Genomic DNA, 13,667 nt, shown 5'->3' with positions numbered 1-13,667 from the left:
TATTTTTTTGTTTTATTTGCACATTTAACATTTTACCACCATGTCTTTTTTTTTCAACACATTACTACTACTGTTTTATTCTGCATGTTATGATTCTACTTAGATTTTATTTTATTTTATTTTAAACGTTTAGTTTAAAATTTTTGTGTGTGTTTTTTGTTTGTTTTATTTGTTTATTTAGGTGTTTTTATTTTATTTATTCCACTGCAGTGCATTTTGGGATTGAGAAGGCTGAAGAAAGCATTGCAAAGGTGATAAAATAGCCAAAAAGAAACTTGAAACTTTGTATGTAAGCAAAATGATATTGTATAACATTATACCTGGATATGTGATAAACAAGATGTTTTTGTTGCTAGCAGCATCATATGTGACCCTGGACCACAAAACCAGTCCTAAGATATATCGATATATTTATGCTAGGAAATTTACAAAATATCTTCACTTAATATCCTAATGATTTTTGGCATAAAAGAAAAATGTATAATTTTGACCAATGCAGCGTATTTTTGGCTACTGCTACAAATATACTCCAGCGACATAAGACTGCTTTTGTGGTCCAGGGTCACATATATGAAACTGTTGGATTGGTGCAGCAGTTGAGTTACAGTTCCAGCGCCTGACTGTCAAACAGGTAAAATGCTCCCAGAGGGAGAGACTGAGTGACAGGTCACTGCTTGAGTTCCTGGGTTTGTCTCACATCACCACATCATTATCAAGCCTTTCAAAGCTTTGAGTGAAGTGAACGATGCTGTAATTACTGACGGAGGACGTCCGGTTCAGTCTGAACAGACCTGATGTGTGCATCAATAAACTCAGGAACAACGTTCAACGGTAATTAGAGGTGCTTGTTAAATTGAACATTCACTGTTTTTGCTGTTGCTTTTTCAGGTTATTGATCTGAGAGAAGAATTTTGAGTTTTATGAATGATGGTAATACCATTTTTGGACATGTACCATGACAAAATCACTTTTTTGGATACCATGTTTTTTTGGACCTGTATGTTTTTGAATTATTTTAATTTGTTATTTTATTTTATTTTACAACATAATTGTTTTTGATGAGTACTTATTCCATGGTACTACTTTGCTTTTGTTTGTATTTTTAATTTTAGCTCATGCATTATGGTGCTACCAAGTTTTTTGTTTGTTTGTTTGGAAGTGTAGTGTACCATGAAAATATCATGTTTTTGTAGATATGCACTATACTATTTAAGTACATTTTTATTTATTTTCATGTGTATTTATATATTGATTATGCAATTTGTATTTTAATTTGTTTTATTTGCACATTTCCCTGCACATTACTACCATTTTTTCCCTGCACTTTACCTCTTCCATAGCACTACTTAGATTTATTTTATTTTATTTTATTTGTTGTTGTTGTTGTTGTTTTAAAAAAAAAAATTATTTATCTCATTGTTTATTTTTTGTACATTTAGCATACATTTACCATGGTATTTTTTGGATATTTATCATGGAAATACTATGTTTTTAAACTATAATATTTACTCAATTATTTTTGGTATTTGGAGTATTTATTGGAGTATTTATCACCATTAATCATTGTATCACTACAGTGTGTAAGGGCAGATGGTACAGGTACTCTGAGACAAATTTAAACTATAAAAATAAAATATATGATATGGAATATATCTATTATAAATAAGTTGTCACGACAGACTTCCTCTGCAATGAATCTCTTGTATTGTATCTGAGCTGCTAACAGATGGTGCGGAGCGTTTGGAGCCGTGCGGTGGAGATCACGAGGGCCGTCTGGGAGTCATTGAGTCATCATAGGTCAGATGCTCCATCCGCAACTCCTTCAGCGTAAGTGTGAACGTGTGAGCGCTCGTGTTGGTTTGCAGACAGAGATGGAAGGATCTGGCTTTCACTCTTACTGTGTGTTTCTCCCCCTCTGTGATCAGACTTTTATCCAAGAATCTTGACGGCCTCACAGATGGACCTCTAGCGCTTGACCTATCGTTTACTGAAGGAGAAAAGCAGGTGATAAATCTCTGAATACAGTGTGTGCTACCAATAAAAGTGTGGTGCTGCCAGCTCCGTTTACCATAATTAACCCTGGCAGAATCCCTTCTATAGAATGAAGCAAATTAACTAGTACAAAAATCTGCAGATTTGAATCAGCTTTTATTGTTATATTTCCAGTTTTCATTTTAGTTTGTTTCATTTCATAGGTGGGGTTGATTATTAAGCACAGCATGTGTGTGTGTGTGTGTGTGTGTGCATGCACTGCTTTAATCAGTCGGGTCTGTGGATCAGAGTGTTATTAATGAAATCCATGGGAGACGCATTTAATCAATGCAGAGGTACATTTTAAATGCAAATGAACAAAAGGTGAAACATTTTTATTTCACACTGCATTTCAAAACACAGACCACAAACATGTGCTAATAGCATGTCCACACAGATACTAACAAAGAGACATTTATTATAATTTTCAAAATATTTTTTTAAAAAGCTGTCTTTTTTTACTTTTATTGAAGAATCTGTAAGAAATGTTCCTTGAGCAGCAGATCAGTATATTAGACTGATTTCTGAAGGATCATGTGACACTGAAGACTGGAGTAATGATGCTGAAAATTCAGCTTTGATCACAGCAATAAATTACATTTTACAATATATTCAAATATAAAATGGTTGTTTTAAATTGTAATAATATTTCACAATATTTCTGTTTTTACTGTATTTTTGATCAAATAAATGCACCTTTGGTGAGCGTAAGAGACCTGGTCTCTTGTAAGTTTAGTGTGCATCGCCCTCAACAGCAGCACATCATTACTGTTAGCATAATTCAGTTTGCGCTGCTGAGAGCTTTTATCCAGCTGCCCCTCATGAATTATGGGCTCAAAGATACTGTGCCTCTAAAGTTAATAAAGTATTGATTTGTGTGAGTTGTGTGGCAGTGCTGTTATACTGTGTGTGTGTGTGTGTGTGTGTGTGTGTGTGGGTTCAGTTAGCTGCACACAGCTAATTTCAGAGCTTTAATGTGTTTAAACACATTAACACTGATTGGAAATTAAATAATTCAACTATTACCAGATTCAATACTTGGTGACACATACTGCAAACTGGACATGTTTTGGATGCACTATGCAGTACATTTTCTTATCACATTTTCATGTTTTTATCAGTTTTATAGAGATGGATTTCACATTTTACCACAATATCAGTTTTAATATTTTTGTGTTTTAATGGAAAACCATTGTATAAGTCTTTCCTGTGTCCTCAACTTCACTTTCCATCCTGTCAGTCCTTTTAATTTTAATGTAGTTAATTTAATTAATTTTAAGTAACTTATTTGACTATTTTTAATGATTTTTTTTTAATTTGCAGATATAGCCAGGGGGTACATTGGGCTAAACAGGAAAAAAAATAATTAAAAAATAATAAATAAAATGTTTCTAAAATAAAATAAAAATAAGTAAAAAAAAATCTTAAATAAAAGCATTAAAATTATAACAATTAACAGATTTCTTATTGTTTTAAACAAATGCGTAAAGCAGATACAGAATAGAGTCAGCTCAGTTCAGTATGAAAAAGTATAAATTTGATGAATTCTGAGATGTTTTGTGGTAGTTGGACTGTCGCTTTGAAATATTAAATTACAAAAAATATGTAAGGTGCCAAAGTATGGTTACAAACATATAAAAATGAACTTAATGTAACTCCAATTCTTTCAGAGAGCAATTATGGCCAAATTCAGCTCCTAACTTCATCCTGTTAGGAGTCTTAACATTTAATGTCTAATTTTCTCACCATTTCACACATCATCAAGTCATAATTAAGAAAGTTAAATGTCTGAGTTTGACCACGGCATATTTCTGAAAGTCTGGTACATGCTTTCGCAGAAATACTGCCTTACAATTCAAGCATATTCATTTTTTGAAGGTTAGACTTCAAAAGGTTCTGCAGAACAGGAATGACTGGAGGACGGGTTAGATCAGCTGAATTAGGTTGCAGAAAAGGAGAAACCAGTCTGAGAAACCTGAGAAGCCAGGGAAATGATTTGTAGCATTTAAATGAATTGAACAGCAAATGAAAAGCTGAGGTATTCTTGGGTTGATCGATCACGCTGCACAGTTTGAAATACTCATGTTGAGAGGAGGGGAACTTGTGCTTCTTATGATGGACAACAAATGCTTTTGCTGTGCTGAATCATCAGCTCATTTTGAGCACTGCTTCCTCTGAGTGTATGAGATAAAAGAGGGAGTGATGCGAGGAAAAACATCAATCTGTTTTTAATGAAAGTGATCATAACTTGCTGTCAAGCTTCTCAATACCACTGTCTTTTGAATTTAGAGCATGTACAATGTGTCACTGTCACTGTAATGCTTTTTGTCATTACCTTTAAAAAACACTTCTGGTTGTAGAGATAAGACCTTCTTGACAGGTAAAGGACTTGAGATGTTCTGTTTGATTCGCTGTGTCAGTGAGGCTTTCTATCAGTGGATGATTGTAGACAAAGGAATCGGTTCTTTTTTTAATTCGTTCGAACAGATGGTTTCGATGACTCTGCTTGTGTTAAAGGGGTCATGAATGAAGAAATCAAAATTCCCTTGATCTTTTCACATACAAGAGGTCATTGTACTATAAAAACATCCTTTATAAATTTCAGTTACTCTAAAAACAGCTTATATTGAAGCCAGTCTGCCAAAACCACGTTCTATGATGTAATAGTGTGGTTTAGCACCACCCACTGATTCACACACGTAGTGTAAATAAAAGGCGAACGCGTACACTGTTAAAAAAAAAATCTGTAAAATGTACGGTAATAAAATTGCAGCTGTGGTACCTCTGTAACAAGGTTTTACAGTTTTAACTTAAATTTACAGTTAAATACCGTAATTTCATTAACTGATACAATGTTAATATAACAAACTATTGAAGTACTGAAATCTGTTTTGTACCTTTGAAATACACTGATAACCACCAAATGCAGGTGGTGATGAGAAAGTCACATGATGAGCCAAAGCCATCACAAGCTGCTTTTAAATAATAACATGTATAGAAGGTGCACAGTGTCATTCACACAAGCACTAAACACCATCATTGTGAGACTCATTAAACTGAAATATGCAATAAACATTAATTTAACAACATTAGATGTAACATACAACCCTAATAAACATAACTGATAAGAAAAAACTAAGAAGAAACATAGTTATTTCAAAGAAAAAAACATCCAATTCAAACTAAATTTGTAATGCATGCAGGGAATTCTGGGAACGTCAGTTTACGTTTTTTCCCTGTAAATTTTTCAGAAACTTACCGTTTAACAGGTTTTTACTCAGTTTTTTACCGTTAAAATCAGTCATTTTTTACAGTGTAGGTCTATGCAGAAACCAAATGATAAAGATGCTCCGAAGACAACAAGATACTGTGCAATGCCAAGTTGTAGAAAAAACAGTATGAATGTTTTAATGAAGACCCAGACTGCGTCAGTAAGAACTCAATCCTTTATTCACTTCATTTTACCATGGATTCGTTTACAAACAAGTCACAATTCAATGCGGGATTTTCAGAAATATTGAAACTAAAAGACGATGCTGTGCCAACTATATTGGATCTGACAGTAATGTTACAATCGTGAGTAACTGTTTTTATTACGTGATAACTATTGCTTTGTCTGTGAAACAGATCGTTTGGTATGTACTGAGTATTAATGCGTTTTTAGCCTACAACAGCTGCACCTGTGAAGGATGTTGGCTGTAAAACATACGCAACTGTTAGCCAATCACAGCAGTGGGCGTTTACTTCTGAGTCTACAATCTGCCACACCTATTCAAACAGAGCGTTCTGATGAGGGGGGTTGAAAACAGGACAGAAAATGGCCTATTACTTCTAAATTATTATGTTTTTTATGTAAAAATCTTGATAACATTATAAGTGAACATCAGAGAACGTTACAACATAAAAACAGAAGCAGTTCATGACCCCTTTAATACGCAATAAGATCGTAAGCATATACCATTTATTGGTTCAATGAGTCATTGAATTGTTTATTCGACTTGTTTCGAGTCAGGTACGTTTGAAACAGGCGGTTCTCGTTTTAAAGCATTGTAAGTTGTTCATTTGAGAATCACTCGTTGTGTACTAATTTGTGCGTGACGGATGACGTATAGGCAAACGAATTGGTTCTTTTGAATTCTTTCGAATAGATGGTTACAATGATCTGCTTCGTATTTGTGTTGTTATAACTGTGACACAATAATCGTACGTATATCTGACAGACATTTATCAGTTTATCATGAGTCAGTGAATTGTTCGTTCAGCTTATTTCGAGTCAGGCTGAATGAGTCGGTTTGGGAACTGTCGTATATTGCTTCATGAGTGTCTGAATTGCTAATGCTAGAAGCACTTACCCTGCATCCCAATGTGCATACTATCCACCCCCTCTGCCCTAAATAGTATTGAAAATTACTAATATCACAGAATTTAGGGTGGATAGTATGCACATTGGGACGCAGGCTTAGACCGAATAATAAGACTGAATTGTGGAAGAATCGCTCAGCTCAGTTTGGAGAACCGGTTCGTTTGATTCATAGCGGAGTTATGCGGAGACATCAGAAATGTGCATTACATTGGTGATGCTGTTGGTAAACATTGGTGCGAACGCACTATGGAGGATGATACAATGACTGACAATATCACGTGAATAATATTGATATATTAATTTGAATGAGTTAGCTTGCTTAAGTCGCTGATGTGCAAGTAGAAATGCAACTGAACTGTTCTGAAGATAGAATTTGCAAAATAAAAAACACGTTCAGTACAATTTTTACCCCTTTTTTCATTAATAATTTAGTAAAAATGTTTTTTTCAAAATTAATTTAGTGTAAAATACAAGTAACATCATCATGTATGGGTGGAATTCATTAGTAAATTGCACCAATGATAATATTAATATTATTGTACCATACTCGCATTATAAGATGAGAACACAAAAAATTGAACTAAATTGAGAGTAAGCTCAATAATGACACTGCTGTCTGTAGTGTTGGTTTATAACTGAATTAAATTAAATTTACAACACTGTAATTGAACTGAATGGAATCACTGTTGAACTGAATTGCACTGACACTAGCCTGTATTTGCATTACGTATCTTGTTTAAACTGAAGTTTTCAAAATTTATGAATTTTGCAACACTGTTATTTTTCTGTTCATTACTGTGAAGCTGCTTTGAAACAATATGTAGATCTATTATCTAAAATGCTAAATAAAATGCAATATGACTTGTTTATACTCGAATTCCCCCCCAAATTGTAGTGTGAGTCCATTTAAATTCCCATTATAAAGCTTAAAGATTTCCAGTGGTAATAATCATAGTGTACTCACCAATGGTTGGTGATAATTCACCGGATATATTGGAATTACTATTATCTTTATTGTGGTTAAGACAGGCAGGACACTGGCATTTAGTTGCTTTGTCCTTCACATGAATGAAGGATACATTCATTTATTTATATGACTTCAGCTGAGGCACTTGATATCATGCAGTGCAGACTATAGCTCTCTGCAAATGCGTACAATTCATCAAAGACAACAGAATCAAACCATACCAGGGGATCAGATCGTAAGAGCCGATAAATGAAAGACAGATGCTCTTGTAAAGACAATGTTAAGATTAATGCAACAGTTCATGGCGCTTTTGATCTTTAGCAGTTTCCACAAGGCCTTCAGTCAAGGTTTTGTCTTCTTGCAAAACATAATCACGATTAAGATCATACTTTATGCAAGTCTGTAAATGTGAATGCTTGACCAATGTATTGCAAGTATGCTGTCCCATTGTAAATACTGTATTCGCAGTGGTTCTACTCAAGGGGGCGATAGAGTTAGCTGCAAATTACTGTGCCAATAAACCATAAATAAACATGCTGGCTGTTAACTAGCCTTTTAACAAACTGTTGCTCCACCATGACTGTGTAAAAGAAAATTGATTTTAAGAAGACAGCTATAGCACCCCTTGTGGCAATGCTAAAAATGCAGCTCCGTTTGCGTACAAAATTGCGTAGCTAGACATGTTTTCTGTGCCGTACTTGAATGTGTATCTCATTTATCATTATGAAATATAAAAATATACATTTGCTCCCTTGTTTAACTACAAATTCAGGATACCTTGGTTGTGAGAACGCCAGGTTAGCGGGGTTGGAGGTGTCTGATTTTGGCTTGTTTGTGCTTCGTTTTGGAGTGATTTCAATTTACTGAAGCCCTTCCAGGGCAGGAGCAAAAAAGAAGATATGGTTGTCAAAATCAACTTAATTTCGGGATTCATGCCTTCTTGTTTAATACAGTGTTGGTTGGGAAGAATTCAACTCAGTTTCCATAAAGAGATCTTCAAAGCTAGCGATGCTGTATGCAAGCTGCTTAAATATCCCACAGACATCTGTGTACTGGTTGAAACATGATGTTAGGGTTTGATTGAATGCAGGTGCATGTTTATTTGCTGCGGTCATTGGGAAAAATGTGATCTGCTAGTCGTCCAAGTGCTGTTCCTCCCAGGTGGAGGTGGGAATGGCACTGTAGGGGTCCATGATGACTTTGGCACAGCGGATGATCATTGCCACCAGCAGCAGACAGAGGAAGGCGATACACGCCAGTGTCAGACCCTGGTCCACGTCCACAAAAGCGGGGTCTGGCGTTGTCTCCTCCATCGCTTCGGTCTGTCCGCATCAGTCCGGACCTCTGCTACCATCCTGATTGCTTATCTGTGGGTGAAGAGACGGAGAGAGAAGTAATTGCTGCCTGACAGAAAGTCCACTAAACTGAGCTGGCTGAAAGATTCCATAATGGACTTTAGGTTCAGTACACCTTAAACTGGAATTACCACAGAAAATCTGTATTATTTGCTCTGTAAAGGGGATGTACATTTAGGACATGGTTTTACATTCTGTCTGGGCTATTTTTTAGTTGTTTGATCTTGTCAGCTGAACGTTTTGGCCAATCGTGCTGCATTTTTTAAAATCAAATGTAATTTGTCAATATGACTGTAAAATTAAGAAACCAACATATTTAGCCCCCGTGTATACATGGTCAAAGAACAATTTCTGTTTTCAGAGAATGCATTTGCTAATGCATTTTTAAATATAAATCTTATCAAGTTATTAATAGAGGTCGACCGATATGGGTTTTTCTCTGGCCGATGCCATCAGGGCAGCTGATGGCCGATATATGATGTAAATTTTCTTTTTTTCCCTTCATCTCTTAATTAATGATTATTGCAGTGTACAAGATAGTAATAGTATAATAATAGCCTAATAATACATGGCTCAAAACGTAAGCACCATCTCAACACAGTTCTGAAGCATGCTTTTTGTTTATGTTTGATAATAATAGCCTATTATTTCAAAATTATGTTTTTTGATGTAAAAATCTTGATAACATTATAAGGGTACCTCAGAGAACAGAACAAAATAGCCTAATAAAAAAGCAGTTCATGACCCCTTTAATGCATACACCTAAACTCTATAATCTTGGTATTGCATCACTTCTCTTGTTACTTTCCCCTTAGGATGATTCTTCATTTGTTTATTTGCATTATGCATCTGCTAAATGAATAACTGTACATGTTTATTTGTCATTGCTGTTGTACGGTGATGTGTTTCATAGTTTGTAATCATACAGCGTGCTGCATTTATGGGGTTTATGAATCATTGATGAGATCATTAAGTAAGTATTATGAATGTGATGTTCAGTCATTATAGTGCTTTATTAGTAATTTAAAAGAAGTGCACAGTGATGAAAATGTTTTGCATGATAAGAGTGAGCACAAAGCATGCATTAGTCTCTGTGTTAGAGAGCAGCATTTAGGGCAGTGCAGATCACTGATGTGACAGCGGATCATTCCCTAAACAGCAGTACAATTTAGTTGAGATTTGATTTCCTCATTTTTATATCTAGGTATAAGGATAAGAGTATAATATATTCGGATTAGTAGCAGACTGCATGTCAATATCTGCTCTTTTATTCATTTGCTGCAGGTCAATTTTATTGTCTGCTCACAAAAAGGAAACAAATAAAGCCTGTGGCTAATGCATTTCTTATTAGCATTGATTGTATGTTTACTGTCCTTTGATTACGACTGGCTCTGGCTGTGATGTAGATCTGCTACTGGTTATTGACTCTAGTGTGTGTTGCGTAAACGTCATTTGTGCAAGGTCACATTGCTCACCAACAGGTGGTAGTTGAATATGTTTACAGAAAAATATTTAAAACATTAAATATACAATAAATGCATTCAGATGGGTGTGGCTTTTTAACCTTCTGAAAAGGGAAACTGTTTCTTTCTGTCCTTTACCCATAATATTGATTTCTCCAGTAAAAAAAAAAAAATCATCTCTTCTGAATCAGGAGAGAAATATGCACAGATCAAGCACTGGTTACAAGCAAAAACAGTGCAAAACTATTCTAAACAAATATTTCAGTGTATTTTGATGTGAGAGGAGAACAGGGGATGGACTTTTCACTGGAGGAAGCTTTTTCATGGGTCATGGACTCAAGATGGATTTGTTTCTTACAAACATGTAGCTTTTCATTTCACAAGATGTTAACTGATGTACTGGAGTGGTGTGGGTTACTTGTGGATTATTGTGATGTTTTTATCAGCTGTTTGGACTCTCATTCTGACGGCACCCATTCACTGCAGAGGATCCATTGCTTAGCAAGTGATGCAGTGCAACATTTCTCCAAATATGTTTAGATAAAGAAACAAATTTATCAACATTTTGGATGGCCTGAGAGTACATTTTCAGCAAATTTGAATGAACTATTCCTTTAAGCACGTACGTGAATGCAAACACTGCTAGTAATGAAATATGTCAGGTTGCAATTCATAATACAACCCTAAGCATCTAAAGCAAGTATTAGCATAAACTACGTCCAGTTTTCTGTTTCAGAACAACTAATGTCATGGCAGAGCAACAGTCTGAAGAGAATCTTCATCAAGTAAGTTAAAGTTAAACTAACAACATTTTGTTGCTACAGATAGCTACCTAAATAATAGAACCTAGATCTGTCGGATTCCCCTCTGTGTTCTGCTACCTTCACTCACTTTGAACCATTATCCCTTGCTTCATTGACTGATATTGTGGGTCGGATGAAACCCTCAAACTGTCCTGGTAATAGGATTCCATCATGGCTTTTTAAAAAGGCAGCGGCTATTTGCACTAAATGTAAATAGCGATAGATACTATTTACACTAAGTGCAAATAGCAATGGATTCTATTTACACCAAGTGAAAATAGCAGTATTTTTTAATGATATGCTATTTACACTAAGTTAATTTTATTTACACTATGTTAAAATAGCAAAGTTTTCTGCTATTTATACTACTGGAAATAGTGGCAATTATCTGCACCTCAGTATTGTAGTACATTATAAAACAGTACGCAATAATAACGTATTGGGCATCAATTTAATAAATTTATTAAATCCATTCATTAAAATTGGGCATTGGGCATCCATTTATTAAATCACTCCCTACACCTACACATACTTTTATTTTCAACTTTTTGATTATTTCCTTCATTTGCCTTCAGGTTTTGCCTAATTTCTGTCCAATTTCTAAGTTGCCATTCTTAACCAAGGTTCTTGAAAAGTCTGTTTTTAAGTTAAACCACGGGTTTAGGCCACGGGGGAAGTCGTGGCCTAATGGTTAGAGAGTCGGACTCGTAATCGAAAGATTGCGAGTTCGAGCCCCCGGCCGGCAGGAATTGTAGGTGGGGGGAGGGAATGTCCAGCGCTCTCTCCACCCTCAATACCACGACTGAGGTGCCCTTGAGCAAGGCACCGAACCCCCAATTGCTCCCCGGGCGCCGCAGCATGGCTGCCCACTGCTCCGGGTGTGTGTTCACGGTGTGTGTGTGTGTGTGTGTGTGCATTTGTTCACTACTCACTGCTGTGTGTGTGCACTTGGATGGGTTAAACGCAGAGCACCAATTTCGAGTATGGGTCACCATACTTGACAATACGTCACGACTTTACTTTACTTTACTAGAGTTTACCAACTAGAGTTTTTTGGACCAAAATGTGGCTCTGGAAGTGTTTCAATCAGGCTTTAAAGCCAATCATAGTACAGAATCTACACTCCTAAGAGTTTTAAATTATATTTTTTTATTTAGTGATCCTGGCAATTCTGTTGTCCTGTTGTTATTAGATCTCACTGTAGCCTTTGACACCATAGACCATGAGGTTTTAATTTCACGCCTTGAGAATGTGGTAGGCATCCATGGTACTGCTTTAAACTGGTTTCGATCATTTTTGGAAAACATAAGTTTTTCTGTTAACCTAGGCCAGACCTTTTCTTCATCTGCTTTCTTCATCTGACTTGTGGAGTTCCACAGGGATCTATTCTTGCTCCAATGTTATTTGCCCTATATATACTACCATTAGGGTTTATTTTTCGCAACTATGGGATTTATTTGCCTGTGAGAAAAAATATTGACACAACGCTGGATTCCCTCAGAGTCTGCTTATGGGAGGTTAAAGCCTGGCTATCAAATAATGTTTTTTAAATTAAATGAAAGTAAAACTGAGCTTGTGTGGTTTGGAGGACCTGCTATGAGTGATCTCCCTAATTTAGGAGAGTTGTCACCATATTGTAAACCGGTGGTTAGAGATCTTGGGGTAATGTTGGATTCCTCCTTAAACTTCGAGAAACAGATAAACTCAGTGGTGAAATCTGAAGTTTTTCATTTCTTCTGGTAAAACCGTTCCTATCTTGTAAGGATTTGGAGATGTTGATCCATGCTTTTGTGTTCTCGAGACTTGACTATTGTAACTCACTCTACATAGGCGTCTCCCAAACATCTTTAAGTCAGCTGCAAGTAATACAAAATGCTGCGGCCAGACTTTTGACAGGGACCCGCAAATATGATCACATCTCTTCTATTTTGGGTTGGTTATCCTTTCAAGCTAGAGCTGATTTTAAACTTTTAATTTTAGTTTATAAGAGCCTATATGGACTAGCCCCGCCATATTTATCTGAGCTCCTTCAGATCTATAAGCCCCTTAGGTCCTTAAGGTCTGCAGAAAAAAGGGGTTCTGTTTATTCCGAGGACGAAATACAAGAAAATGTGTGATAGGGCCTTTGCAGTAGTTGCCCCTAAGATATGGAACAATCTACCACTCCATATTAGATCTGCTCCCACATTAGGCTCTTTTAAAAGTCGTTTAAAAATGCACTTCCTCTGTATAGCCTCTATGAGTGAAGAGGGGTGAGTTTTTGTTTATTCATGGTTCTGTGTTGCTGTATTATAATGTAATTTTTGTTTTTATCATGTTTTTTTTTTTTTTTTTTACTAATGCCTGTACAGCACTTTGGTGCAACTCTCTATTGTTTGAATAGTGCTATAGAAATAAATGAGCTAAACTAAATTAACCTAGAACATTATGTCTCAGATAGTATTGCCACCATAGTGATGCATGATAGCAAGTGAGTGTATTTAGTGCACACTTGCAGTCCACATATCTGATTTTGTGTTTGCATCCCGAAGGTTTCTGACCTCAGCTGAGTTTGTCGTATTGAACCCACATGTTTTGGTGATTAAATGGTCTCTAAAAAGTTGTCGCTGGAGATAAATTCTTTTGGCAGCCGTCATCATTTAAGCTGTGATAGTGTGCGACATTTGCAGTATTTTGATAATTGGC

The 13,667-nt window shown here is 35.8% G+C and overlaps 1 protein-coding gene across 1 annotated transcript; it reads right to left on the bottom strand.

The window, feature by feature from the left end:
• Positions 1 to 8,494: 8,494 nt before the first annotated feature.
• LOC306879503 (cortexin domain-containing 1 protein) lies at positions 8,495 to 8,674 on the bottom strand (the record flags this gene model as incomplete). Its single annotated transcript, XM_079432496.1, has 1 exon — positions 8,495 to 8,674. The coding sequence occupies one exon, from the start codon at positions 8,672 to 8,674 to the stop codon at positions 8,495 to 8,497; it is 180 nt and encodes a 59-aa protein (XP_079288622.1).
• Positions 8,675 to 13,667: the final 4,993 nt, after the last annotated feature.

This window comes from Barbus barbus, assembly GCF_936440315.1.
Source record: "Barbus barbus genome assembly, chromosome: 2".
Lineage (NCBI taxonomy): Eukaryota > Metazoa > Chordata > Actinopteri > Cypriniformes > Cyprinidae > Barbus > Barbus barbus.
Note: the sequence above shows the minus strand (reverse complement) of the source record. Positions and strands in the feature narration are given on the sequence as shown.